This window comes from Urocitellus parryii, chromosome 2 (genome assembly GCF_045843805.1).
Source record: "Urocitellus parryii isolate mUroPar1 chromosome 2, mUroPar1.hap1, whole genome shotgun sequence".
Taxonomy (NCBI): domain Eukaryota; kingdom Metazoa; phylum Chordata; class Mammalia; order Rodentia; family Sciuridae; genus Urocitellus; species Urocitellus parryii.
In genome coordinates, this window is record NC_135532.1 from 167,500,795 (window position 1) to 167,528,133 (window position 27,339).

Consider the following 27,339-nt stretch of genomic DNA (forward strand, 5'->3'; position numbering starts at 1 on the left):
CCTTCACTCTTTCTAGAAAGGGCAACGCTAAAAGCATAGCTTGCATGGTCTGTTTAAATATGAGAAGGAATGTGACCACACGAAGGCTCTGTAGAAGGGCCCAATTATTCACCACTAACCAGGAAGAACAGAGCTGTACGGAGTACAAGCCTTCCCCGCACTCTGCACACTCAATCTCTTCTGAGCCTTGAGTTGATTTCTCTGGTGGTCACTTGAGGAGAGTTGAATGACTTCTTCTATGGCTCCAGATGCAACCAGGAAACCTGCCTAAAATGGCTGTCCTTTTTTGAGATACCCCTAAGCTTCAGGAGTTCTCTCCAAACAGCAATTTTAGGAAGGAGTGCCAGAAACCAAGGGATAAGTGACTGACACCTCCTCAGAAGGAGGAGTGGGCTGGGGAGGCAAGAGCAATCAAATCCCCTGGCTGGCTAGATTTTTTTCTTTACTCTTTGGCCCCTGGACTCTTCTGGAAACAGAAAGGAGAGCAGACTCCTAGGTTAACCCAGGCTGACCCAGATGGTGCGATCATAGGGCTATGACTGTGTGGAAGAGAAATAACTTCATCAAAGCTTCCTGAGATCTGTGGTTTAAGGAGTAGTTAGTTACCTTTCATTTCTAGGATGCTGTATTTTCATCCCAGTGGGCCCTGAAGACCCCTGGGTGGGGTTGTGGGCTGGAGCATCCAAGATCCATCGAAAGCCCAAGAAGCAGAGCTTGTGGTCAGAGGGCCAGCTGAGCATCCCCTTTCTGTGAAATCCCAACAAAACTAGGAGAAAGAGAGCAGTAGAGGCCATCTTCTAGGAAAGTGACCGTAGATTTCAAAATCTGCTGGTTATCCAGATTGAAGTTGGGGAAGCAGACTACTGCACTGGGGGAAGAAGAGAAGGGGGACATCATGGACTTCCCACAGGTTTCTTTCTGTTCTGTTTTCCTTGCTGAGTTCATCTTCTAGTTTTTTTCCTAGTCTCCTTTAAAATATTCAGCCTTTCAGATGATGTGTTTAGGGTGACTAAAATTCAGGGACCAGGCTCACTTGGGTCCTCAACATTGGGTCCATCAACTGTGCCATCTTTCAAGGAGGAAATGCTAACCTAAACCTGCATCTTTGCTTTTAGCTTTTTCTTTTTAAATTTCTTCTCCTGCATCCTATCTGTTTGGATAAATTTTTTTTTGTTCTAATCAGATATGCATGACAGAAGAATGCTCTTTGATTCATTACACACACAAATGGAGCGCAATTTTTGGCTTCTCTGGTTGTACCCAAAGTAGGGTTACACCATTCATGCAATCATACATGTAACTAGGGTAATGATGTTGGTCTTATTTCACCATTTTTCCCATGCTCCACTACCCCATTATGGATTAGCATCCACTTATCAGAGAAAATATTTTGCCTTTGGTTTTTTGGGATTGGCTTAGTTCATTTAGCATGATATTATCTAACTCCATCCTGGAATGCCATAATTTTATTCTTTTTTTTTATTGCTGAGTAATACTCCATTTTGTATATATACACCACAGTTTCTTTATCCTTTCATCTATTGAAGGGTATCTAGGTTGGTTCCACAGTTTGGCTATTGTGAATTGTGTTTCTATGAACATTGATGTGGCTGCATTACTATAGTATGCTGTTTTTAAGTCCTTTGGATATAGACCCAGGAGTGGGATAGCTGGGTCAAATGGTGATTGCATTCCAAGTTTTCTAAGGAATCTCCATACTGCTTTCCAGAATGGCTGTACCAATTTGCAGTCCCACCAGCAATGTATGAGTGTGCCTTTCCCCCCATATCCTTGCCAACACTTATTGTTGTTTGTATTCTTGACAACTGCCGTTCTGACTGGAGTGAGATGAAATCTTAGAGTAGTTTTAATTTGCATTTTTCTAATTACTAGAGATGTTGAACAGACCAATATCCCTGATGAATGTAGAAGCAAAATTTCTCAAAATTCTAGCAATTGCCTACAAAAAACATATTTTAAAAATTGTGCACAATGATCAAGTGGGGTACATTCCAGGGATGCAAGGTTGGTTCAACATACAGAAACCAATAAATGTAATTCATCACATCAATAGATTGAAGGATAAGAATTGTGATTATATCAATTGATGTTCAAAACACTGTCATATTCAAAACACTAGAAAAACTACTGATAGTAGGAGCATACCTCAATATTGTAAATGCTATCTATGCTAAACCCAAGGCCAACATCATTCTAAATGGAGAAAAATTGGAAGCATTCCCACTAAAAACTGGAAGAAGACAGGGATGCCCTCTTTCACCACTTCCATTCAACATAGTTCTTGAAACTCTAGACAGAGCAATTAGACAGATTAAAGAAATTAAAGGAATATGAATAGGAAAAGAAGAGCTCAAGCTATCATTATTTGCTGACGACATGATTCTATACTTAGTGGATTATTTAAAAAAATTTTTTTTAGTTGTAGGTGGACAAATAACCTTTATTTTATTTTATTTTATTTTTATTTTTTATTTTTTTTAAAGAGAATTTTATTTTTAATATTTATTTTTTAGTTCTTGGCGGACACAACATCTTTGTTGGTATGTGGTGCTGAGGATCGAACCCAGGCAGCACGCATGCCAGGCGAGCGCCCTACCAGTTGAGCCACATCCCCAGCCCCTTTATTTTATTTTTTTAATGTGGTGCTGAGGATCGAACCCAGGGCCTCACGCGTGCTAAGCAAGTGCTCTACCACTGAGCCATAACCCCAGCTCCCTTAGTGGATTATTTTTGAGCTGGCAATTTTTATTTGCTTTCTTGATATTCTTCAAAAATCAGCTCTCATTATGTCCTTTAAAGCCTAATGTCAATATATTCTATAAAGTCTATTCTGTTGATCCAATTATTGCCTGACTGCTCTAAGTGCACTTAGTGAATTTTTTGGTACATTTAGATGCTGTATTAGTTAGGGAAGCAGAACCAATAGTGTGTATATGCTGTGTACATACTAATAATATGTTAATAATATATATAATAATATGTACTAATATACTATAAACTAATAATACACTAAAACTGTATACATATCTATGTATGTATATAGAGACAGATTGATTTACTTTAAGGAATTGGTTTATAAGATTGTGAGGCTGGCAAGTTTAAAATACTGCATATAGGCCAGTATTTATTTATTTATTTTTGTACTGGGGTTTGGATCCAGCGGTGCTTTACCACTGACCTACATCCCCCATCCTTTTTATTTTTTTGAGAGGGGTCACTAAGTTGTTGAGGGTCTCACTCAGTTGCTAAGGCTGGCCTCCAACTTGTGACTCACTGGACCAATTAGGGCTGATTTTGCTGCTTAATCCTAAGGCAATCTGCTGGCACAATCAACCTCTTCCTGGGGAGACAAATATTTTCCTTTGGGGTTTTCAACTGATTGTTTGAGGCTCACCCACAGTATAGAGGGCAATATGCTTTACTTAAGGACTACAGATTTAAACGTGAATCTCATTTTAAAAATATTTTCACAAAGACGTATGGAATAACACAAGCGAATATCTGGGTTTTTGTGGCCCAGCAAATTGACATATAAGTCTTTTTGAATTGACTGTACAGGATATGTAAGCAGATGCTTTTGGGTTCCTATTTCTCCTGTACTAACTTTCTTTGGTCTTCATGTTTTCCCAACTTTAATTCCTTTTGACACATTTATATCTTGTGGTATATATTTTCCTTTGAACCTTGTTGCTTTTTATTTACTGGAGAGTGGGGCCCTATTAACCATTTCCTGTTAGCTCACTCTCTATCATTACAATTTTTTTAAACTCTCCTTATTTAGGCAGTCATTTTACACATGCAGACCCAGGAAGTGTTAGCGATTTGTTAAATTTGTTTTGATTTTCTGTGCTTCTGTTTTTCTTCTCTTCAATTTTGGCCTTGGTGTGGTAGGAGAGGAATTGTGTGCCAGGACCTCCTACTCTTTTGGTATCAGTCTGTGAGGGATTTTATCCTACAAGCATCACCTTATGTGAACCTTTGGAGTTGATACAGTAGTTGATAAAGCTAAGGAGGTTGTTTTTTTTTTAACTTAAAAATTGTATTTACAAAATGACCCTATCCTATCCCAAATGTGCTCAAGATAAAGACTGTAAGTATATACAACCCGAGTAGTGGAATCCCATTTTACTGGGGAAGTGGGGATAGAACCAAGGCCAGGGCATGATCAGTACTGTTTTTACATTATTTGTGCAAATACTGTCACTTTTGCCCAGGAAAGCCTGGCATGAATATAGGCCAAGGTGTCAGCCCAGGGCCACACGTGAGTCACTGAGATACCCAGACCAGGGCCAGGATCCCGGAGCCTCCGCGTTCTCCAGCACCAGGAGCTTCTCAGAGCCCTGCAGAGCATCGGTGGTCGGTGACAGCGGTTCCCGATGCTGGGGCTGGGACGCAGAAGGGCGCGGCCTACACGGAAGCCGCTTTCCGGGCCCGGAGAGTCGCTCGGATCCGGTCTGGCCGAGCGCAAGGAGGCGGCGCTTGCTGGAGACCTGCTGAACTTGGGCGTGGCCCGGGTCTTGGCCCCGCGGCTCCGCCCTCGGCCCCGCGGCTCCGCCCCCTGCCCTGGTTCCGCTTGCTCCCGGCTCCCGAGGCGGCCACCCCCAGCCTGGCACTCCGGGAAAGCCTGGCTTCTTCCGCAACCAGAATTTCAGGCCGAGGATCCGCCCTCGTGCCTAGCGCCCCTCTCTCGGAGGCGACCAGGTACATCCTTCTCCACCAGACGCCGCTCTCCTTTTGGTGACCCGGTACCCGTTTCCGGCGCCCCCTGCTCGCACCTCCCCTTGGCAGGTCCCAGCCCCACGCGCATCCTGAAAGTGGAGGGGCCTCCGTGATTCCCAGTGTGGGGGCCAGCCGCTTTGCAAATCCAATGTGTTTGTATGCTGACCTCTTCCTCCCCCGCCCCCCACCCCCAAAAAGAAAGAAAGCCGAGGACCGTAGTTTTGAGTGTATAGAATGTAAACTGTGAAGCTTTAGAAAAGTTTAAGGAAAAACAGCGTCCCGTGTGGGAGACTAGGTAATGTGCGAAAGTGAAATCGAATTTCAGAAAAAGGTGAGGGTCCTCTTCCTCCACCTTGCTGCGACTCACAAAACACACGTTACGGTGGAGCCGGAAAGAGTTACACAAAAGAAGCCCAGGACTTTGGGAGGGAAGGTAAAGGATGTTGAAAGTTAGCCCTCAGAGGACAGCTAAGCTTGCTTGGGCTCTGAGAGTCTCAGCCCAAGACCAAATCTCAGGGAAGCATCCACATCCCCCTCCTTCTTTGGTCCCTTTTACAGATGGGAAAATCTCAAGCTCCAGGAGGGATGGTTTGTTTACAGTCACACAACTAATTCTTATGTGAGCCAGAATTCCTAGGCTTCATTTATAAATAACAAAATATGTAAATCAGACTTTAAAAATATAATTTGTGAGCCAAGAAGCTCCAGCCTCCTCAGGAACTGCGCTTTGGATGTTCAGTTCATCTTCATCATTCACTGCTTCTCCAGGGGTTTGCCAACCTGCCCTCCCTGGCCTGGGGCAGTGCAGCTGGAGAAGGACTCCAGAAGACCCAGGAGGACCTGATCTAAACCCTGAGAAGATACCATTTAGGTGAGTGGAGGGGAAGAAGAGCAATTAAGTGAAGAAGGAGCTTGAGCAGAGCTCAAACTTAAAAAGTGTTTGCCAGCCTGTTCAAGGGGGGTGGATGGATAGGGTGGGCAGATGGTGGAAGGATTTGAACCTGATGCTCCAGGGAATGGGGCACACTGGAGAACTTGGGAAAGAAGGGGAGGGGGCTGTTAGGAAATGCACCTGCAGGGAAGCCAGCAATTTAGCAGGAAATTTTTTTTATTTGTTCTAATTAGTTCTACATGACAGTAGAATGCATTTTGACACATACATGAATGGAGTATAACTTCTTATTCTTCTGGTTGTACATGATGTAGGATCACACTGGTTATGTAATCATATAGGAACATAGGGCAATAATGTCTGATTCATTCTACTGCTCTTTTCACCCCCACCCTCCTCCCCTCCCTTTACTCTCCTCTGTCTAATGTGAAGTATCTCTATTCTTCCCCAGCCCCACCCCCTTATTTTGAATTAGCATTCACATATCAAAACCAACTTTTGGCTGTTGGTTTTTTGGGATTGGCTTATTTTGCTTAGCTTGATAATCTCCAGCTCCATCCATTTACTGGCACATGCCATAATTTCATTCTTTTTTAAGGCTAAGTAATATTTTATCGTGTATACATACCACATTTTCTTTATCTATTCATCTGTTGAAGGGCACCTAGACTGGGTCCATAATTTAGGTGTAATTTAGCAAGGATTTAATCTGAGCTGAGCATACTGAGATCTCAGTACTCTAGGATTCCATGATTTAAAAGAAAAACAAAGTTTAAATATTGCTATTGAAGCAAAGATTATGGGGAGAAAGTATTCTGTTTCAATAACTGAAGAACCTTTTCTCTGGTTACACATGAATAATAAAAATAATTACAAAAATAGTGCCTACTATGCACCTGTATTGTTCTCAGTGCTTTATGAAAATTAACTCATTGACTGCTCACAACAAATCCATTAGAATGTTGCTATTATTATCCTTACTATTTTACACATGTGTAGGCTGAGGCCCCAATGGGTTGCCCAAGGTAAGTAGGCCAGGGCTGAGGCATAATGGAGTTTCCGGCCCATAATCTGAAGATTCCAGTCCAGGGGTTTTCACCTCTGAGTGTGTGAATTTAGCTTCTATGAGACCCAGGTTCCTTATCTGTGAAATGTGTATTGCAATCTTTCCCTGATAGTACTTAGCTTCTATGAGCCCCAGTTTCCTTATCTGTGAAATGTGTACTGCAATCCTTCCCTACTAGTGAGACACAGTATGCCAGTGCTTTGCAAACTACATTGTGATACGTCCAAGGTCAAGTCTCAACTAAAAAGAAAATGAAACACTTGGATTGACTTGCATAATTTAATAGGCTTGCTGTTCACCAAGAGGCAAAGATATCGTCATAGTTAAAATCCTCAGCTTTGTAGTCTAATAGACCTCCATCAGAATCCCAGTCCTGCCTCATGTTAGCTCTGTGACCTGAGACAAGTCTCTTAATATTTCTGAAACTGATTCATCTCCATGATCCTCAGTTTTCTCAGATACAAGATGGGCCTAATGATACAGTCCTTATAGAGCAGTTATGAGGATAAATGAGATGTACTTAATATGATGCCTACAAGAAGTAAGTAAATTCTCAATCAAATGTAGATGGAGCTCTTGTTCTTTCTGATTCTTTTCCATTCTCCTTCAGGTATCTAAATTGCCCCCTAAGACAGCCCCTGCAGAGCCCAGCATGTGTGGGGGACTGCTGGAGAGTTATATGGCTGCCATGGTACTAAGTGCAGCTGGAGATGCCTTGGGGTACTTCAACGGGAAGTGGGAGTTCCTCCGGGATGGGGAGAAGATACACAAACAGTTGGCCCAGCTGGGCGGCTTGGAAGCCATCGATGTGGGGCATTGGAGAGTCAGCGATGACACTGTGATGCACCTGGCCACAGCAGAGGCCCTCCTGGAAGCTGGGAAAGCCCCTAACTTGACTCGACTGTATTCTCTCCTTGCTAAGAATTACCAAGACTGCATGGAAGACATGGATGGCCGGGCACCAGGTGAAGGCTGGGGAGAGTGAAAAGAACACAGGCCCAAGGAAATCTTTAAGAACGTTTTCCTTAAGTTTGGTACAAACTCAAAAACAAAAAAGAAAAATGTTGCTGGAAATTTAAACATTGAGTGAACGCCAGCATGGTGGCTGCACACACCTGTAGTTCCAGCTACTTGGAAGGCTGAGGCAGAAGGATCACAAGTTCGAGGCCAGCCTCCTCAATGTAGAGAGACCTTGTCTCAAAAAAGGGGAGGGAGACAGCTGAGGATATAGCCTGGTGACAGTGCTCCTGAGTTCAATCCCCAGTACCACAGATAGAAATAAATAAATATCAAGGAAACAGTAGTGTTGATAGTAGTTGTGCTAAAAATAGAAACAAATGTCTTGTAATTTACTTAATAATAGCTGTGCATTTCCACATGTAAAATTATGCAGGTGAATAGTTGCTGATATGGAAAGGTATTATACATTAAGTGAAAATAAGTAGATTTTAAAACAGTAGATGTTTTATGAAACTGCTGTCATTAAAAGTGTAGACATGTAGCTCTGTGTTAGGAGAAGTCTGGATGAATATAAGCAAAGATGCTAATAATTATATTTAAGTAAAAGGAGTAGTTATTTATTTTCCTTTTACTTATTTGTATTTTTAAAGTTTATGTTGGTGTTTTTTTTTTTTTTTGTCATTCCTGTTTTTGTTTTTGTGGCAATGAGAATTGAACCCAGGGATGCTCTACCACTGAGCTACATCCCCAATCCTTTTTTTAGAACTTTATTTTGAGACAAGGTCTCACTAAGTTTCCCAGGCTGGCCTCTAGCTTGTGATCCTTCTGCCTTGCCCTCCCAAATAGCTGGGTTGTGGAGACCAACCTTGCGCACATGACTGAGTTGGTCTCCCACAGCTGGTATTTTCTAAGTTTTTGTAATCAACAAGCATAAAGGAAAACATTTTTTTCTCTTAAAGAAAAATGGAAAGTATTCTGTAGAGACTCCTCATGTAATCCTAGGTCTTCTCACAAATGGTCTTGGCCACTTTGGGAACTTGTTAGGGTCCCTCAGGCCATGAGGTGATTTGGGTCACCTTTTTCTTGCCCATCAGATTGACCCCTCTTCCTATATTAGTCTGTTAGGGCTACCATAACAAAATACCATAAATTGGGTGGCTTAAACATTTATTTTCTCATAGTTCTGGTTGTTAGAAGTCAGAGTCGAGTTGGCAGGTGTGACTTCTTCTGAAGCCTCTCTTGGCTTGCAGATGGCCATCTTCCGTGTCCTCATGTGGTGCGTGCAACCTGTGTATCCAGGTTTCTCTTCACCCTAATGCCTCATTTTAGCGTCATCACCTCTTGAGAGGCCCTGTCTCCAAATTGAGGTACTGGATGTTTGGGCTTTAGCCTATAAATTTGGGAGAATAAAGTTCAGCCCAGATTACCTCCTAATGAAAGCACCTCTCCACCATACCCAGGGGCCTCTCATGAGCTTAAGGATGGTCCTTAGAAGCCAATCCCTCTTCATCCTTTCTTTGCAGCTAATATCTCCTTAGTTTAGCACATAGAATATTTTCTTTGTCTACCTGTGCCATCCATGAACATAGATTGAATTAACTGACTCATAAGGGAACAATAATATTACACTCCAAAGTATGCTTTGCCATCACTTGGCTCCATGTGTATTCACAGCTCTCAGTACAATAGGTCAGTGGACAAGCCTGCTTATGCCACTATCACAAAGGGACAGCCCAGGTCCACTACTCCTTATCAGAGCCCAGTGCTTCACCCTACAATTTGTGTCTTCTTTCCAACATCTTCAGACTCTAATTAGCAGGTTCTTATTGAGCTCTTGAAGGACTTGGGTTTTGAAGTCTGGTGGATTTTACTAGGCCACTAACTAGCTGGTTATATGTTTTTGTTTTTGTTTTTAAACAGGATTCTGAACTTTATCTTATTCATTTAAAATGGAGAATAATGTGTTATACTGACTTTTTTGAGTTCTTGTAATGTCTCTATGATAATTGGTAAAGATTCTAGGGCTCTTTATATGAATCTGCTTCTTTTTAAATTAATATTATCATTCAAAGGATTATATATGAAGTATGGTACCTTGTTGGGTTGGGGCTTAGAGTCCAGGGGCATCTGTTGTCATAATTTCTTGCCTTTCCCTTTCCATTAGGGAACTTGTAGACAGAGATTAAGTTCCTTCTTCCTCCTGGGGCTTGGCTTTGGTTCCACTGACCGCCATGCCGGCCTGATTCCCCCAGGTGGTGCCTCGGTGCAGAACGCCATGCAGCTGGAGCCGGACAAGCCCAATGGCTGGAGGATTCCTTTCAACAGCCATGAAGGTGGTTGTGGGGCTGCCATGCGGGCCATGTGCATTGGTCTCAGGTTCCCTCACCACGATCAACTGGACATGCTGATCCAAGTGAGCATTGAGAGTGGTCGAATGACCCACCACCACCCAACAGGCTACCTGGGAGCCCTCGCATCAGCTCTTTTTACAGCCTATGCTGTGAATGGCAAACCCCCACAGCAGTGGGGGAAAGGACTGATGGAAGTGCTGCCAGAAGCTAAGAAGTACGTCGTCCAATCAGGCTACTTCGTGGAGGAGAATCTTCGGCATTGGTGAGTCTTTAGATTCCTGCGCAGGCTGGAACGTGGGTGAATCTGCGTATGTATATCCAAGATTCAGAGATGTCCACAGCCAACATGGTTTTCACCACTCAGCTCCCTGCTAAGGATTTCAAGTTCCCTTCCAGCCACAGTTGCCCCAGAGCAGCCAAGTGGGCACCTTGATGAGCAGTGTAGCCGCAGTGCCTCCATGTTATGTTGGGATTCTGTTTTGTGTTAAGTTTTCTATGATTTTTGTGGCCCTCTTGAGTTATTTTCTAAGAATTGTTTCCATCTTACTTGGAGCTTGCTTGTTTAGTATTGGCTCGACATATAAACAATATTTTTAAATCCTTTCTTAGAAGCTCAAGAGCTAGGTTTTCCCACTAGCTAAATAATAAGTGGTAAGGCCACTTCTTCCCTTTTTTGTAAGTTCACTTTACATTCCCTTTCTTAGAATAAAAAGGTTCAGAGACTTTCTGCTGAAGTCACTCCCGGTGTTGATATCCTAAAGTTCCCCAGGAAAGATGACATTTGGTATTACTCTCCACCTAGGAAAAATAAACCTTTATTTCTTACCTTTTAACTTGATATATATCTATATTCTTTATTCAGCAACCTGGTCAGTGTCTTGTTGGATGTGGATGCTTAGTGAAAATTTGTTACATGAATCACACTTGGAACTGATTTTGATTTTCTTTGTTGTTGGTGATACTAATGCAAGAAGTTGAAGTTGGAATTTTCTCTCGTCACGCACCCACCTGGCACCTTTTCCCTATAGCTTTAGACTTTAGTTTTTCAATTGACTATAGATTTTCTTTTTCTTCCTACAGGTCCTACTTCCAAAATCAATGGGAAAGTTACCTGAAACTTAGAGGGATTTCCGATGGCAAGTCAGCCCCTACCTTCCCCCAGCCCTTTGATGTGAAGGAGAGGGATCAGTTCTACACCTTTCTGAGCTATTCTGGCTGGGGTGGCAGCAGCGGACACGATGCCCCCATGATTGCCTATGATGCCATACTTGCCGCGGGAGACTCCTGGAAGGAGCTTGCCCACCGAGCCTTTTTCCATGGTGGAGACAGCGATTCTACAGCAGCCATTGCTGCCTGCTGGTGGGGAGTTTTGCATGGTTTTAAAGGAGTGAGTCCCTCCAACTACGAGAGGCTAGAATACAGACACAGGCTGGAAGAGGCAGCTAGGGCTTTATATTCTCTTGCGTCAGAGAAAGACGCTGCAATGAGCCTTTAGGGAGATGTGAGGTTCATTTCCTGGGGCTCCTTCTGTTCAGTTTCTTTTCACTTTTCTTAAAGTCAAGAGTCTTAACCTTGTACTCAGGGAGTTTTGAGACAAGTCCCTTGAGCACATTGAGGTCAAGCTTTCCAGACTCACCCTGTTCTTTCTGAAGCTATTGTAATAAAGAGTCTTTTATCTTTGTCGATGGGGTCCACATCTCCTGAGCTAGAAATCTCATCACCTTGCATTTGAGTCTTCATTTTAATCATCCAATCATTCTAAAAGATTTTTCTGTTTCTTCTTCAGTTGGGTTACCCCTGCTCCAAGTGGACTCTGAGACAAGGATTTATTCGAGTGGAAGAAGTTTATTTAAAAGGCAGTTCCAGGAAGCATGAGTAGGAGAATTGGGGAAGTGAGACTGGGAGGGAAGGGAAGCGAACAGGGTGTGTGAGTGAGCAGGTTTCCACTGTGGGCAGTTGGGCTGCAGTCCATCTGGGCCCTCTGCCTAAGGCAGTTTGCAGAGTTATTCCACCTAAAGAGCAAGCAAGCCTGGGATATTGATCCACCAACTTCCATCTGGTATATCTGAGCTTGCCTTTTGCACAAGCCAAACATGAATGTCTTCAGATAAGGACTCAGAGATGCTTACAACAGTGAGCTGTAAGGTATATGGGAACAGTGAGAGGTGCACGTGAGGCCCTAACAGCATCTGCTAGGCTGTTGTACCTCTTAATATACTTTAGATCTATATTCTTTTACTTCGTTGCACTGAGTATTTTTCAGTGAATTCTGCAATCCAAGGAGCTCAGACCTAGGCAGATGCTGCTTCTAGCTTCTCTCAGGAGTTCCTCGTGGCCTTTCAAATGTTACCAGTTTTGTTAGTATCTGTTTGCTTGTCTGTATTCTCCCCTGACAGAACATAGCCCAGTTCCTGGGCACCCAGTAGACACCCCATCAGTATATATTAAATGAATGCTGCTACCTGCTCTCCTATCTGGTGTCCCCTCGTAACCCTTGGGAGTTATCTGGACAAATAGTTTGATCATGCTAAGCTTCTATTCAGGTTTCAGTGAATACATCACCCCTTTATTTCTTGACACAATTCTTTCTCCTTTTCTGCCTGGTAAATTCTCACTCATCCTCCAAGGCCCAGCTCAGACAGAACCTGCCAAGTGAAATCTCTGATTGTCGGGCAGTTGGCCACTGTCATTTCACTTCATCCACGGCCTTCTGTCCCAGCCCTGTCACCACACTGATCCTGTTGTGGGGTGATGGTGTGTTCTGGGTCAACCTCAGGCACACACTGCCTAGCAAGCAGCTGGCTTGGAAATGAGAAGCTATGTTATCTTTCTATGATCACCTCCAGTCTGCCAGGAGAGTAGGTAAAGGCCGATCCTTGTTGGGTGTTGTTGGGTGGTGGGGATGAGCACTCCTGTGCTTCCCCTTACAGTACAACCCCAGAATATGACTCCTATGATTTCTCCTACAGATCTCTGGTTTTCAGCTGGGAGTGGGGAGGGAGATCTGATAACAGCAGTCCAGCTATTTCTTAGTTCTACAGGGCTTTGTCTTTCCAAGTCCTTCAGCCTCTTTAGGGTGTGGTGGAGGAAGTGGAGGGAGGGTTGGGGGTGTCTTGGCATCTGTTCTGTGCTGTGGTGCTTCACCACAATTGGAGACAACCAGAAAATAGGGGGGAAAAAACTCTATTATATTCAGTTACTCATTCTCACGCTTCATCACAGGCACACCTCAAAAAGTTGACTTTTAGACTCCTTTTTCTCAAACCTCAACATTCCTCCCCAAACCTCACTTTTGGCTGATGACCTTGCTTCCTATTTCTCTAAGAAAATAGAAGTGATGAGAAGAGAACAATCACACCCTCCCATCATCACCTCTGCCCATCCACCTGCATCATCCTTCCTGACCATAGTGCTGCAGAAAGAGAGGGGGAGAGAGAGGGAGAGGGAGAGGGATGAGGGAGAGGGAGAGAGTGAGGAGGAAGAAGGATGAGAATGAATGGGGGAATGAGATAAACTTCACTCTATGCATAATGTTAGAGTAAACCAATAAAAATGATCTTAAACACAGTAATATGTTTCTCACGTTCATCTCATTAACATTTGTGCACTGAAAGCAGAATAAACCACATGTAACATTACAGACTGAGGATGCTTTCATGACCTGTTGTGGATGGTGCTTCCTTTGCTTTTCTTCCTTACCTAAGATGGCTTGATGCTAGAAGTCTTGGTGCCATAGTTTGGGTATGAAAATAGGGAAAAAAATATGGATATGAGGTGTCCATCAGAAGCTCCTGTGTTAATACAGGAATGTCCAGAGGTAACGTGATGGATTGTGAGAGCTATAATCTAACCAGTCCATCCTAACTGGGAGGAAACCTTAGGCAGGTGGGCCGTGGCTGGAGGAGGTGGTGCCCTGGAAGTGTTTGTCTTCCCTTCAGGCCCTTTCCATCTCTCTCTGCTTCCTGGCCACCATGAGCTGAGCAGTGCTCCTCCACCATGTCCTTCCGCCATGATGTCCCACCTCACCTTTGGCCCAGAGCAATAGAGCCATCCCTCCATGGACCAACTTCTGCAAATGTAAGCTGAAATAAACTTTCCCTCCTCTGAGCTGGTCTTGTCAGGTGTTCTGGTCACAGTGACACTAAGCTAACACACTTGGCAATAATTCTCTTTCTTTCAAGATCTGTCAAGTTAGCATTGGTTGACCCACCCTTCTCCAACCACATTCTCCATTTATTCTTCATTTTCTACCTCTTCAGAGTAAGTAAATCTGCATCTTTTTTTTTTTTTTTAAAAAAAAAACAGCTACAAAGCTACTGGGCTGTTGTAGGCAAGGAGCAGAGGCTCTGATGATTTCACAATCCACCCAGCCTACTGGACCAGCTCCTCAAGGAATGACTGCCTGGGATCTGGGGCCATTCATATAGGGACTGGGGACGGCCTTCATAACTTTTTTTTTTCAGGGGAGGGGGCATTTGGGATGAGTGACACCTAGGGAGGTGATGAAACCCCTTCCATTTGGGAAAGGAAAAGGAAAATGAGGAACAGTGTTGTTGTGTGTCAGGCAGTTCACAGCAACCTATTATTGAATGAAGAAATTGGGCTCAGAGAAGTTGCCATCTGTTGAAAGTCACACAGCTAGGATGAGATAGAGCTGGGTTTCAAACCCAGGTTTGTCTCTATAAGAGAGGAAAATATCAAGCCATAATGTTTTCCCTACTCTTCTACACCACTCAACACTTCTGACAGCAGATATTTGGGAGTCATTTCCCCATATACTAGGCAAGTTTCCAGCAGATACCAGCTGGCTGTCCTCTAAAATAATTCAATTATGACACTGTCTACCTTGAGTTTGCATCAGATCCCACAGGTTGAGGGGTTGTTCCCACAAGACTCCCCACCTGAGATGCCAATCATAAGTCGAAGGTGGCAACCTGTGCTTCATGCCAATCAACTGTGGATCAGAGCTCCCACGACTCCCTTCTATGTTCAATTAATTTGCTGGAGCAGTTCAAAGAACTCAGGGAAACACTTATTTAGGCTTATTAGTTTATTATAAAAAGGAGCTCACAGAGGTCACAGATAAACTGTCAGATGGATGAGATGCATAGGGCAAGGTGTTCCTCCCAGAAACTATTATGTGTTTAGCAATTTGAAAGCTCCCCAGAGCTTGGAAAAGGGAGGGTCAACCAAAATCAAATTTTGGTTTTGTGGCGGTTTCATTATGTAGAGCATGATTGATTTCATCAGTGATGGTTGGAGGCCAACTTAGCCTTTGGCCTCTCTCCCCTCCCTGGAGGTGGGGGGTGGGGAGGGGATGAAAGTTCCAACCCTCTAATCACATAATCAGTGGTTCCTCTGTCAACCAGTGTCCATTCTGAAGCTATCCAGGAGCCCATCTAGAGTCACCTCACTAGAACAAAACAAAACAACCCTCCCCCAATTCAAAAACAAAAACCTTCAGGAAATTGCAAAGGTCATAGGAGCTCTATGTAAAGAACCAGAGTCAAAGACCAAATATTAGAAAAAAAAAAAAAGATTCTCTTGCATCCTAATCTATAGGTTTTAGGAGCTCTGTGCCAGGAACTGGGTAGGGACAGACACCAAATCTATATTTCTTACTCTATGGAACATTACAGTCTCCAAGGCCTTTTACCTTTGCCCTCTAATACACTCTAATGGTTAATTACAAGAGTTAGAAAAGCGTTCCTTAGAGACAAATGAAACTCAGGAGAGGCTGGTGATGGGGATGGCTGGGCCCTTTTCAATTCCCACACCAAGTGCTGAACAAAAAGCATGTGGTTTTGAGATCCACATTTGGTGGCAGGGTAGGAAGAGGGCAGAGCAGAGTTCAGGTCCAGTTGTGAGATGGGCAGCGTCCTCACGCTCCAGCACTTTCCCTCCTCAGAGGGCCTCCTCTGCCCCTGCCCTCATTCCATCCTCTGGCCATTGAGAAGCCCCTGCCCAATGCTTGGACCGTAATACCCACTTCTGTCTCTGTGTCATGTTTGGTTACAGTTGCCCACCCCCCTCCCTTGCCAAAGCTCCCACTTCCCCTTTCTAGGCCTTATTGTCATCGTGTACACTAGCTGAGTGACCTTTCAGGGTCTCTGGGTTTAGACTCTGATACCCAAAGAATGTGAGTCTGAAATGGGTTTGTGTGAAGCTGTGGACAGAATCAAAGAAAGAATTCTTGGGTGTCTCCCCCTCTACCCACTGAAGTTTGTATTGTTAATAAAAGATCATGCCTCAAACCAGCGTTTCCCATAATTTTGTCTGGGCTATGATCAGTCTTCCTTCATGGCCAATGCCAGAAGGCAAAGGTGACACATTCCACCTGCCCACACACTTCCGAGGCTGCTTGTGTTGTCTTCCTGTAAATCTGCCTTCTGAGATACATTTACTGAAACATATTTCAATAAAACATCTAGTCTGTATTAGTATGGGTGATAAGTGGATAGGCATGGCAGGAATAGGGAAGGTGAGATCTGAAAAAATGAAATTGGAAAACATGACTTTGAGCAAACAAGGAATTTCCAGAAAGATGACTTTATTTTTATGTGCAGTACTGAGGATGAAACCCAGGGCCTCATGTATGCCAGGCAAGCACTCTACCACTGAGATACCCAGCAGGATGATGTCCATGGAGACTGTTCAGTAGAGGTGACATTTGAAATGACGTGGCCTTTCTGGCATTTCTACTGCACCAAGCCCAAATCCAGGGGACTTGGAAAGGGGGCACTCTCCAAACGTGTACATTTGCTCCCTACTGCAGGAATATGGGGATGGCTATGAATCTCTGCTTCCTGGCCATGAGTAACAAGCCTGCTTGAGTCTTGCTCTGTGATACTTTTCAGAGAGCTTCTTTGAAATGTGTTTTGCTACCAAACATGCTATTGGCCCCACTGAGTCTCAGATTACGAGGACTAACCTCAGTTGGGGCTAATGATGCTTCCCTTGACAATGTCTTAAAAATGAGACTAGTGTAGAGTTTTAGAATAAAATTCTTGCTCTGTTATTTTTTTGTAGTCTTGGGAAGCTATCAAACCTGGCTCTGCCTCTTCCCACATGTGTAAAATGAGGCTAATAGTACCATCCACTTTATGGGATTGTATATTTTGCAAATAGTATCTGGCCCATGCTAAACACTCACAAATGGAACATGTCAGCACACACTACCTACATATTACTGATATCTTTAAAAAAATGTACACAGAGTCTTCTTTCTGCCAGCCTGTCATGAAATGGGAGACCCGGGGAAATCCCCAGACACATCACTTCCAGCCAGTTTCTTCCACTATTTGGGAAACTTCTGATACAACCCACAGGGTTTTCTCTCCCTTCAATTTTCTTGTGACACTGACTTGCAGCCCCACATGTCCCAGAATGTGTGATATACCCAGAAGGCTCACAAATAATTTTTCTTTGAAGTTAGGCAATCTCCAGGAACAAACACTAAATCACAGAATTTTTTAAAAAATATTTTTTAGTAGTAGTTTGACAAAATACGTTTTTAAAATTTACTTATTTTTATGTGGTGTTGAGGATCAAACCCAGTGCCTTGCACATGCTAGGTGAGCACTCTATCACTGAGCCATAACCCCAGCCTCTAAACCGTAGAATTTTAGCATCAACTCTCTCATTTCCAAGCTGCCAACAATTTTCAATCTCTCTTCAATACTTGGGGACACAAAAATTCTCTGTTAGGGCAAAACCACAGTGGCCTTTTGTCTGAATAAATGTAAGACTCCACCTATTCTTTCTGAAAACAGACAGAAATATAGCTGTTTTAAAATAAAGGCTAGAGACTGAGGTTGTAGCTCAATGGTAGAGCTCTTGCTTAGCATGTATGAGCTGCTGAATCCCATGCCCAGTAAAAAAAAAAAAAAAAAGAAAGGTAGAATTATGTAGTCTGGAGTAAAAGGGGCAGGAAACGCTTTCTGTCTCCATAAGAATTTAGCTTGTTCTGTATGTGAAGCAGTTTCACTGCCTACTGTTTACCAACTTGTCAGAGTCTGGTGAGACAGCTCACCCGTGTATACACCAGTTACAGGAAGCAGGCTTGTTACTCATGGCCAGGAAGCAGAGATTCATTGGCAACCACTTTCCCAAGGCTCTGGAATGCTACCCAGGCAGATGGAGTTTCATTTGCATCTGCTCCAACTGCGCCACAGCTGAGGAGCCCCAGAGAGCAGCCTTCCCTGGCTTTACACCCTAGGGACACATGATTTGCTGGGCTAAAGCATTGAAGGACATCCTGATTCTGAGAAGGGGGAGGAATGGAAGAGGGCTCAGGTTGTTCCAGCCAGTTCTCCACTATTTCAGGATGCTGCGTTCCCAGCACATTCTGCAGTTAATCTTGAGAACTACAAACAAGAAGTGGGGGAAACAGGGTTGATTCAAGGCCACTAGAGAACTTCCTGTACTATGCTTGTATATTATGACTTTTTCTGAGCGGAGCATGTATTTGTAAGTGCACGTGTGCCTGCATGTGCACATGTGCATGTGCTTACACGTAGTATATATGGGACACCAGGAATGGAGGCTCCAAATTCATTCTATTCACCTCCCATTGGAAAGGAATCTGGCAAAAGATTGGACTCTATGAAAAAAATCCCAGGATTAATAAATTAATTAAATAAAATCCCAATTTTAGTGCTCAACTCACAATGGCTCAAGCTCCAATTGGAGCTTGAGCCATTGTGAGTTGAGCACTAAAATTTCGTGACATGTTCTATGTACTGAGATTCTATGCAACCTTAAAGACTGAGGCAGCTCCAAAATATCTTGTTTAGTGTGAAAAACAAGGTTCAGAAAAGTTTGTATAATAGGTCAAAAATGTGTGAAGTTCAGAAAAAGGATGAGATAGAATATTCTAGAAGGACGTGCAAGAAAATGATAATGACTGCCTTCTATAGCGCTAGGGAACTGGCAAGTGGAGGTGCATGGAGATTTATTTTTTGCCATATGCTTTCATACTATCTGATTTTTTAAAAAGCATATGTGTGTAGAACTCTAAGGAAAAACACTTTAAAAATTGATGTGAACTCATTTTGCAGTCAAAGCTGGTGAAGCCTAAAATTATTTCCTGAGATAGGTTTAGAGGCGGAGTCACTTTCTGCTGGGCTGACCCTGACTAATGGCTGACCAGGGTGTGGCTGCCAATACAGGCCCATTTCTACAAGACACGGGACTGCTTTAGCAGGAGACTTTGACTTAAGGACTCCCCGTTGGCCTGGGAAGCATGTTCTAGGAACTGTGCTACAATCCATGGCTGTTTCTAGGTTGTCTTCTTTTCTTCCCACTTTCTTTCATAAGTGTCAGAACGGCATTCCAATCTGAAGGCTGTCACCACCTTCTTCAACATCCCTTATTCTTCACAGTATTGGCCCAATAAACTTCTTGCACATCTAGTCCCACCCTAGAGTCTTCTCCCAGGACCTGAACTAATATATCTGGCCTGGTCTCTGCCATCAGAGCTGCCTTCAACATGACCTGCTTATTGCTGTGCTCTTTCCTGACGGCAGCAGTGCTGAAACAGTGGGATTATGTGCACAAGGGAAAGCAAGGGCTGACTTCAGCCCTGATGGTGCAGCACCAATGCCTCTTTGGGGTCGGTGGTACCAGCAGAGCTTCAGAGTGTGGGGTTCTGAGGCTAACTGGTCCTGCTTGACATCCCAGCTCTGCATGACCGCATACAAATTACTTAACTTCTCCATGCCTGACGGCTGTGGAACACTCGTGTGTAGACAGAATTCATCCCACAGAGTTATTGGGCAGAAAGGATCATCCTGGCCCTGCTGCGGGGAGGTCTGCCTTGCAGTGATGGTTTACAATTGAGGGAGTGCTGTCCAGGCAAGTGCCCTGCCCTCCCTCTTTCACCTGCCTACAAATAGCTTCCTGTGGTTTCTGCCACTCCTTTGGGTGAAGCGGCCACATGGTACACTGGACCCACCCTGGTTCCGGGCCCCCGCTCTGTGACTTTCACCAACAGCGTGGAAATCTTTTTCTTCTTCTGTTCTTCTATTTCTGTATTTGTGAATCCAGGAAGTTGTACATCTCTTCTTTGAGGTTGAATCTTACTTCTAGCCCCAAGATGCTAGGAAGGTTGTACTCTCCAGAAGCGAATTTCATTGTCTTTCATTCTGTCCAATAAATGCACGCTTAATGCATCTCATTGGTGCCACTCTGTGCTAGGCCCTGGGGATTCAAAAGTGAAAGAGAAGGTCTTCACCTTCAAGTTGTTCAGTCTTCCCGGGGAGAAAAACATGACCACAGACAATTTCAGTATAACAAGACTATTGTGACCACCTAGAGATGAAAGGCTTCAACCCTGGTCATTACTGACATTTTGTAATGGGAAATGGGAGAGGTTCAGGAAATGGTTTCCTGATGGTGTTTGACTCAGGGAGGAAGAACAGTGTGTTTCAATGTCCCCTTGTTTTTTTTGGGGGGGGGGAACTAAAGGGTATTTGTTGTTATTGAGAAGAAGAAATGGAAAACTCTGGAGGTTAAACAAATAGGAAGAGTTTATTTTTCTTTTATGGCTTATGAGGCCAGTTAATGATTAGTGAGCCTCAAGCGGGTGTTGGTGGTAGGTCGGCCTATGTGCTCTGTCTGACATTAGGGGTCTGCTTCATACCAGCACTGAGACTCCAGGCTCAGCGATGCCCCCAGACCTCTGGGCGAGAAGCGTCTGGTTGTGGGGACCTCTTTTGTGGCTCAGCGTTGGAAGTTCAGGTATGTTGGGGGCTCGGGCCTTGGGTGGAACTTATCTTAGTCAGAGAGTTTATTTCTTAAATTGTCTACATACGCAATACTAACTGTTGGGAGGTCCCCTAAAAACCCTTTCTTTGCCTCTCCCAAAGTGAATTTAAAAGAGGGAGGAAAAAACCCCTACTATCATAGTGGGAATGATTGGTAAACAGGGCACTTTCTCAGGTCACAAAAATTGAAACTTCCCCTGGTTGACTCATTTTCTAAAACCTGCGTTATAATCTTCTTCACCTTGCACAAGCCAGGGTGACTATAAGAAAGCAAAATTTAATTAATTCCAAAATTTAATTAATATTCATTTTTATCTTAAAAATGTGCATTTCCCCAAGTTATATTTAATGTTAAAAATTAAAGTTTACAATCTAATAACGGTTTTGTCACTGAGATTGTGATGTCCTTTCTAATGCCACTGAAGGGTTTGTCACACGTCCCTGGCTGGATTATGATAATTAGTTTCTGTGAACCACAGATGCCCCTTAGAGCAACCTCCCTCAGGTGCCATTTGTGTTGGATCTCTCCCCTGGTAAAGAGCCAGCCCATGGTTCCCACTTGCTTTACATAGCAAACTGACACATACACTGCCCCTCCTCACCCCACCTACCAGGGCAACACCTTCAGAAAGAGCCCTCCTTATGCTTCTGAAAGCAGACTGCTTTTTAGTCTTCTTCCCAAGATGTTTCTCTCATCCCTCAGCTTTAGAATGTGTTGTTCCTCTGCCTGGGGTTGCTCATACAACCCTTCGGTTATTTCTGTTTTTTTGGGGGGTAGGGGTACTGAGGATTGAACCCAGGAGGGCTTAACAACTGAGTCACACACCCAGTCCTTTTTTTGTCTTTTATTTTGAGACAGGGTATTGCTAAGTTGCTTAGGGCCTTGCTAAATTGCTGAGGCTGGCTTTGAACTTGCCATCCTCTTGCCTTAGCCTCTGGAGTCATTGGGATTACAGGTGCGGGCCACCATGCCTGTCCCCTTGGGTTACTTCTATTCTTCACATCTTCCAGGAGGCCTCCCATGGTTCCTCACTCTCTTGCAACACTTCATTCCTCTGCAACACCTTTTACCTGCTCCAAAGTCCACATGGTGATGTGACTGTGTTCTCTCCCTGCACCCAGGGGCTTTTCAAGGTGCTGCTTGGCTTCCCATGGACTTTCTCCTGCTTCAATCATTTGCTTCCTCAAAGTGTGGATATGATTTCCTGCCTCTTTTGACACGCTTCGCACTGTGCTCTGTATGCCACAGATGCTCAATGAGTATTGCTGTGTCGCTACTCAGGGGAGCTCAGGTCAAGCAAGAGGGAACAGGCTCTGGGTCAGGACAAACTGATTGGAACCCTGGTTCTGTTTCTTCATGGTTGTTTGAGGAAGTAACTTTTCTTTACCTGTAATTGGAGATTATCCTTACCAAATAGGAACACTGTAAGAGCTAAATGAGACAATCTCTGCACAGGGTCTGACCTTTTGCAGTTGCTTATTCTCTGGTGATTTTATTATTGGCAAATGGTTGTATGGGACAATGGAAGAGGAGGGAACAGGGCTGCCATGAGCTACTTTGGAGAGAAGATGGAAGATGTACTGAAGGTTCTTGGGTGAGCTGTGGAGGTGGACTTGGCAGCCAATTTGCTCCTGCTTAGCAGCTCCATGCCTACTACAGGGCCAGGAAGCATCTGTTTGGTTGTGTTGATTTGAAACTCAAGGTGGGAGAACTAGTAGCAAACTGCCTTCAAACTCTTTTTGGAACCTCATCTTTCAGCAAGCCTAGAAGCCTCAGGCACAGACTAAAAATACTCAGAAGGGGACTGAAATGGAACAAATTATATTCCATGCATGCACTATTCTGTTGAAAAGAACCAATTATTAGGTATAACTACAATGCACTAATAAAAGCTCTTAAAAAAGAGTTCAGAAATACTGATCCAGGTAGCAGGGTTGGGGTCAGGATAAAGCTAATCCAGTTCCATCTTCATATGTGGGCAGCATTCCAGACGCCGTGGGCAGGAAATAAGCTGGTAATTATTTAATAACAGGGCCTTTGTCTGCCTCCATTTTTCTCTGGACAGCTATCTGTTGCAGACCATTCTCTATTTCCCATCTATTTCTCTTCCTTCCCACCTTAACTGAGTGTGTTGTCAACGGTGACGATATATATTGAGTCAATGTTTCCTGTTCTTTTAAAAGTGCTATATTGGAAATCAAAATGGACAGGTGGATAGGTAGAGATACTGTGTGTGTGACCAAGAGGGACATGTACCAAAAGGGAAAGGAAAAAGAGCGTAACTGCATTAAGGCAGTCGAGAGGTAGAGAGATCAAGAGAGAGGAAAGGAAAGGAAGAGATCAAATGAGCGTGAAGGAGGGAGGTTAAGGAGGTGCTGAGATGCCAGTTGATCAGGAGGGTCCCTCTGTCACACTGGCATGGCAGCCAGTGCTCAAAGGCCTTGTGGAAGGTAACCCTCTTGTTTCTTGACTGGGCATCTTCACAACCTTCCATAGCAAACCTGGCCACAGCAGCTTTCTCCTTGGACTGGGGGAGGTCAAGGCTGTTGAGCTTGCTCCTTGATCAAACTGTCCCTTGTGTGTGCAGGCAGGCTGTGTGTGCTCCCCTAGGTGGTTTCTGAAGTCTTCTACCTGAGTCAGGTGTACTCTCATCACCTGTGTTCCTGGCTGCAGACCTGATGTCTGTTTCCTGCTTACTTTAACTTTCCCCTCTGGACTCTGAGTCCCTGAAAGTGGCTATGGTTGGTATTTTATTCATCCTTAAATCCCCAGAGCCTAACCCAGGACATGGCCCTCAAGAACCATTCAGTAAACCAAAGGCCATGGCGGCTTAGGAGAAACTGAGCAGATTACAGGCCTCGTTTTCACTTCTTGACATATATGGTAGATTAATTAAATGACCCTAGTTCCGAAGTAACACTTTCACCAAAAAATGGGGTTCAGAGAGTGAATAATTTCAGCCACGTTGCTGACCAAGTGATCTGTAGGTCATCAGAGAACATGGATGTGTCTGCCAAGGAGGCTAGGGCTCAGAGGGAGTGCAGGTTCAGGGCCTGTAGTGTTGAGCTGAGGGCAGAGGTGGCTGGGGAGGAGAAGCCAGGGTTGGACCTGCAATGCTGGCCTCTCATAAGCCAGCCAATGCCATCCTTGTTGAAGGCTGGGCTGTCCCTACATGTCTGGTAAGAGCCCACCCTCAAGTCAGCTGTGTTGAGAGCCCCTGCCCTCCTCCCACCCCACAGTGTCCTCTGAAAGCATGGTGGAGGGAGCCCATAACCCCAGACACACACCTCCGTTTCCACCATTTCCTCCACATTGGACAGCACAGTGTCTAGCTATGGTTTTGAGCCCCCTTTTGTTCCTGTGCACCCCACTCCCTTCTCGGCCCAGGCCACACAATCAGATTGCTCTAGACAAAGAAAATTTTTTAAAACAAAAGCATGGGTGAGATACCAGTCTGCAGAACACACCTCAGACAAGTAAAGACAGGATCATAGAGATGACGTTTCTAACATTTACAGAACATAGGTCAACCTGTGTGAACCACAAGCAGCTCAGGTGAGGAGAAGGAGCCCTATGTAGCTGGGCCCCAAGATTCACTTCCCATGGGGGAAGCTGGGGCTTTGCCAGGGTCGTAGGAACATTATTCAGCATTCAGGCCCAGGAATGGGAAACTATGGGTGCTTTTCAGACTTGGACAAACCAGTATGCAATTCTCCACCTCTCCTTCCTATTGTTTATAAACCCCTGGCATGTCATGGAGATAAAGTGAGCACAAGGAAAAAATTGCAAGTTTCAAGATTCAAAAATTTTCAAAAGGGTACAAGCGATACATGGAAATATATGCAAGTAGGAAAAACTCCCACAGTTCTAAAGGTATGCTATAAACTCACTATATATATTTATGTGTACTGTGTATTTTTTCTTTATCTAATACATATGTATTATATGTATTTTTGTGCCCGTGTGTGAAAGCCTCCGTATCAACACATAGAGCTACCTTGTTCTTCTTAGTGACTTTATGTACTATATACTATGTTGAAAAGGATTTATATATTGTGCATTTTTGCAGATATGAGAAAAATTTCTCTGCAAAGAGGTCGTAATTATTCATTTAGTTCAAAAGCACATTTCCTACCTGTCAATACTCTGCTATATCAAACATTTTTAGTATTGTTAATCTGATAGGAAAAATAGTATTACAACATTGACTTAATTCTTATTTTTATTATGATTAAGGTCGAACATCTGTATTGGCTATTTTCACTTGCTTTCAATTAATTGCCTGTTTAGGCTCTTTGCCTGTTTTTTACCCTTAATTGTTAGAGCTCCATAAAAATTTGTTTTTTTAGCATAGGAGGAGTGAATGCTTTTCACCTGCATGGCTCCTTCCCACACCCCATTTTCTTTTTTCAGAATCATCCAGCTATTCTAGTTCCAAGTCCTCAGTGAATCCAGGTCAAAACAGCTCTTCACTTACCTCACCTTAAAGTGGGCCCTGGGGGTCTTGGTGAAGTGGCCCTTATCACACAAGACTCAGAAAAGTCACACAAGGCTCTTGCTCTGCAGAGTATCTGGGATGAGGATGGAAGTCTCTTTTTAAATTTCTTCAGCAAGCACATCAAGGCTCTTCAGATGTCCAGAGTTCACTGTCAGTTGCCCTCCTTCATTCAGAAAACCTCTTCACATGTGAACCAAGCCCTTGGTTCCCATGCTCAGGCCTTGGACCTCAATCTGCTATCCTTGCCCTGCCCTGCTCACTGAGCCCCACTGAATCTACTAAGGCCTCTTTTTCTCCCGGGTTCCCTGCAGCTGCCTGATGTCTAGAATCTCCTCACCACTAGCAACGCCAGGGCATCCCCTTGGTGAGGATCCTTCCAGCATCAGGTTCTTGCCCCCGCACTTTCAAACTTTCTCCTAGGTCGACCCTAGTGCAGAGTCTCACACATGCTGGTTTGGTTATTCCCAGCTTGAGTGTGGTCTCTACAAGGGTGGAGACTACATCTTCTATTTTACACTATTTCTTCCATAGCCCTAGCTAGACACATGGCAAAGTCTTCAGAATCACCATTTAATCTACCCACCCAGAGAACAGGTTGGTAGTACATATCAAAGGAAACTCTCATCTTCAAATCAGAATGGAATACAATCTTGTGCCCCCTGGCTGAAGAGATCCTCTAATGGCTTTTAGAGGCACTGGATGGTCAGTCACAAAACACCTTGGTGACCTGCAAAATTTCATTAACATGCATGGAAGGAGACTAGAACAGGAGTGGGGATGTGCAGAGGAAGGTACAGGGAATGCAGGTGGGACCACTTCTGTGCTTGCCCCAGGAAGTTTTTAGTTTTTGCAAAAATGAGGATGAAGAAGGCAGACCACCACCACCAGTCCAATGGCCTGCCACTTGATTGCCGTCCTAATCACCTGCCAAGATTATTGTCTTTCCCTGGACTTTCCAGGTTCTCTTCAGCAAAGTCTAGAACTCTTGTTTTCCCAAAAGAAAAACCGAAGGCAAATAGCATGATATTACTCAGGAATATCCTCCTGGTCCCAGAGGAAAGTTATTGACAGAGAGTGTAGCTTGTACATGCACATGTGCCTCCAGGATGAGAAGAAGAGCCTCTCTGCTAGATGACTGACTTTTGGATCTTTCTGGTCCCTGTGTGCTAGGGAGCCCCACCCTGTCTGCAGAGGTAAATTTGGCATCCAGAGCCTAATTAATACCTTGGTTGGGATTCACCATCCCAAAGAGAAGTGATCCCAGAATTAGGTTGGCCCAGCGGCGCATTTCTCCTTTCCCAGGGAATTATGGTGCCCACTGCCTGGACTGCTTTCTTTTTTCCTTATCACCTCCCATTTCTGCTGACAAAACAGTATCCTAGAAGGGGTTTTAAGGTCTTTCCTGTCTTCTACCACTTCCCTTTTCGCTGAAGAGGCCTGTGTTCTATCTGAGTTGTATTCCAGTTTGATTGACGTAGTTTGCAAGTCCCAGTGCTTCTAAACTCGAAAAACAGAATTCTTTTCTCTTTGGCTAAGTTCTAGGTATTTTCCGCTACAAAATAAATACAAAAGGAATACTTAAATATATGCAGTTTATGCCTGTTCATGTATACATTTTTTTTTCCTGGAAAGAATCAGAAGAAAATGTGTATAAAATTTACCTCTGAGAAAAACACTTTAAAACTTCAAATTTTACTTTTTACTCACCAACTATTCAGGTAGAGAGATATTACTCTTCATTTTAAATATTGCAGATTATTCAAAATTATAAACTAACTCACAGTTCATTTACTAATTTCTCTCCACCAAAGTACAGCTAGATTCTTTTCCAGATTTTTTTCTATTATGTACATGTTGCAATATGGACAATTTAAGATTGATTTCAAAAATTGGATCACTGGATCCCAAGGCATTGAGCTCTACAGTTTTACCAGGTATAACCAAATTGCTTTCCAAAGTGTTTGACCCATTTCAGCTCCCCGCCAAAAATGTATGTGACCATTTGTCCTCTTTCACTAATATTTAGTGTTATCAGATTGTTTCATTGTTGCTAATCTAGTGCCCA

The 27,339-nt window shown here is 43.8% G+C and overlaps 2 protein-coding genes across 5 annotated transcripts in view; both read left to right on the forward strand.

The window, feature by feature from the left end:
* The first annotated feature begins 4,587 nt into the window (after positions 1-4,587).
* On the forward strand, positions 4,588-13,669 carry Adprh (ADP-ribosylarginine hydrolase). Of its 3 annotated transcripts, none has more exons than XM_026394656.2 (5): positions 4,588-4,722; positions 5,509-5,611; positions 7,309-7,663; positions 9,911-10,271; positions 11,090-13,669. In XM_026394656.2, exons 3-5 carry the CDS (start codon positions 7,351-7,353, stop codon positions 11,502-11,504), a joined length of 1,089 nt encoding a protein of 362 aa, XP_026250441.2. In that variant the 5' UTR covers positions 4,588-4,722; positions 5,509-5,611; positions 7,309-7,350; the 3' UTR covers positions 11,505-13,669. The 3 variants fall into 3 exon arrangements, with proteins under 3 accessions (XP_026250441.2, XP_026250448.2, XP_026250455.2); XM_026394663.2 differs by lacking the exon at positions 4,588-4,722 and adding an exon at positions 4,729-4,861; XM_026394670.2 differs by lacking the exon at positions 4,588-4,722 and adding an exon at positions 4,926-5,071.
* Positions 13,670-20,539: 6,870 nt separating this feature from the next.
* Pla1a (phospholipase A1 member A) overlaps positions 20,540-27,339 on the forward strand; it is a 35,252-nt gene continuing 28,452 nt past the window's right edge. The window contains exon 1 of one of the 2 annotated variants that reach the window (XM_026394512.2): positions 20,540-20,749. In XM_026394512.2, coding sequence (XP_026250297.1) covers positions 20,677-20,749 — 73 coding nt within the window. In that variant the 5' untranslated portion in view covers positions 20,540-20,676. The remainder of the gene's footprint in view (positions 20,750-27,339) is intronic. The other variant, XM_026394505.2, reaches the window with a different exon arrangement.

Excerpts from the sequence above, each read along its gene's own strand:
- Adprh (XM_026394656.2), top strand. The coding sequence starts at position 7,351 with ATGTGTGGGGGACTGCTGGAGAGTTATATGGCTGCCATGGTACTAAGT. Across the intron at positions 7,664-9,910 it reads CATGGATGGCCGGGCACCAG|GTGGTGCCTCGGTGCAGAAC; the intron begins GTGAAGGCTGGG and ends TGATTCCCCCAG. Across the intron at positions 10,272-11,089 it reads GAGGAGAATCTTCGGCATTG|GTCCTACTTCCAAAATCAAT; the intron begins GTGAGTCTTTAG and ends TTCTTCCTACAG.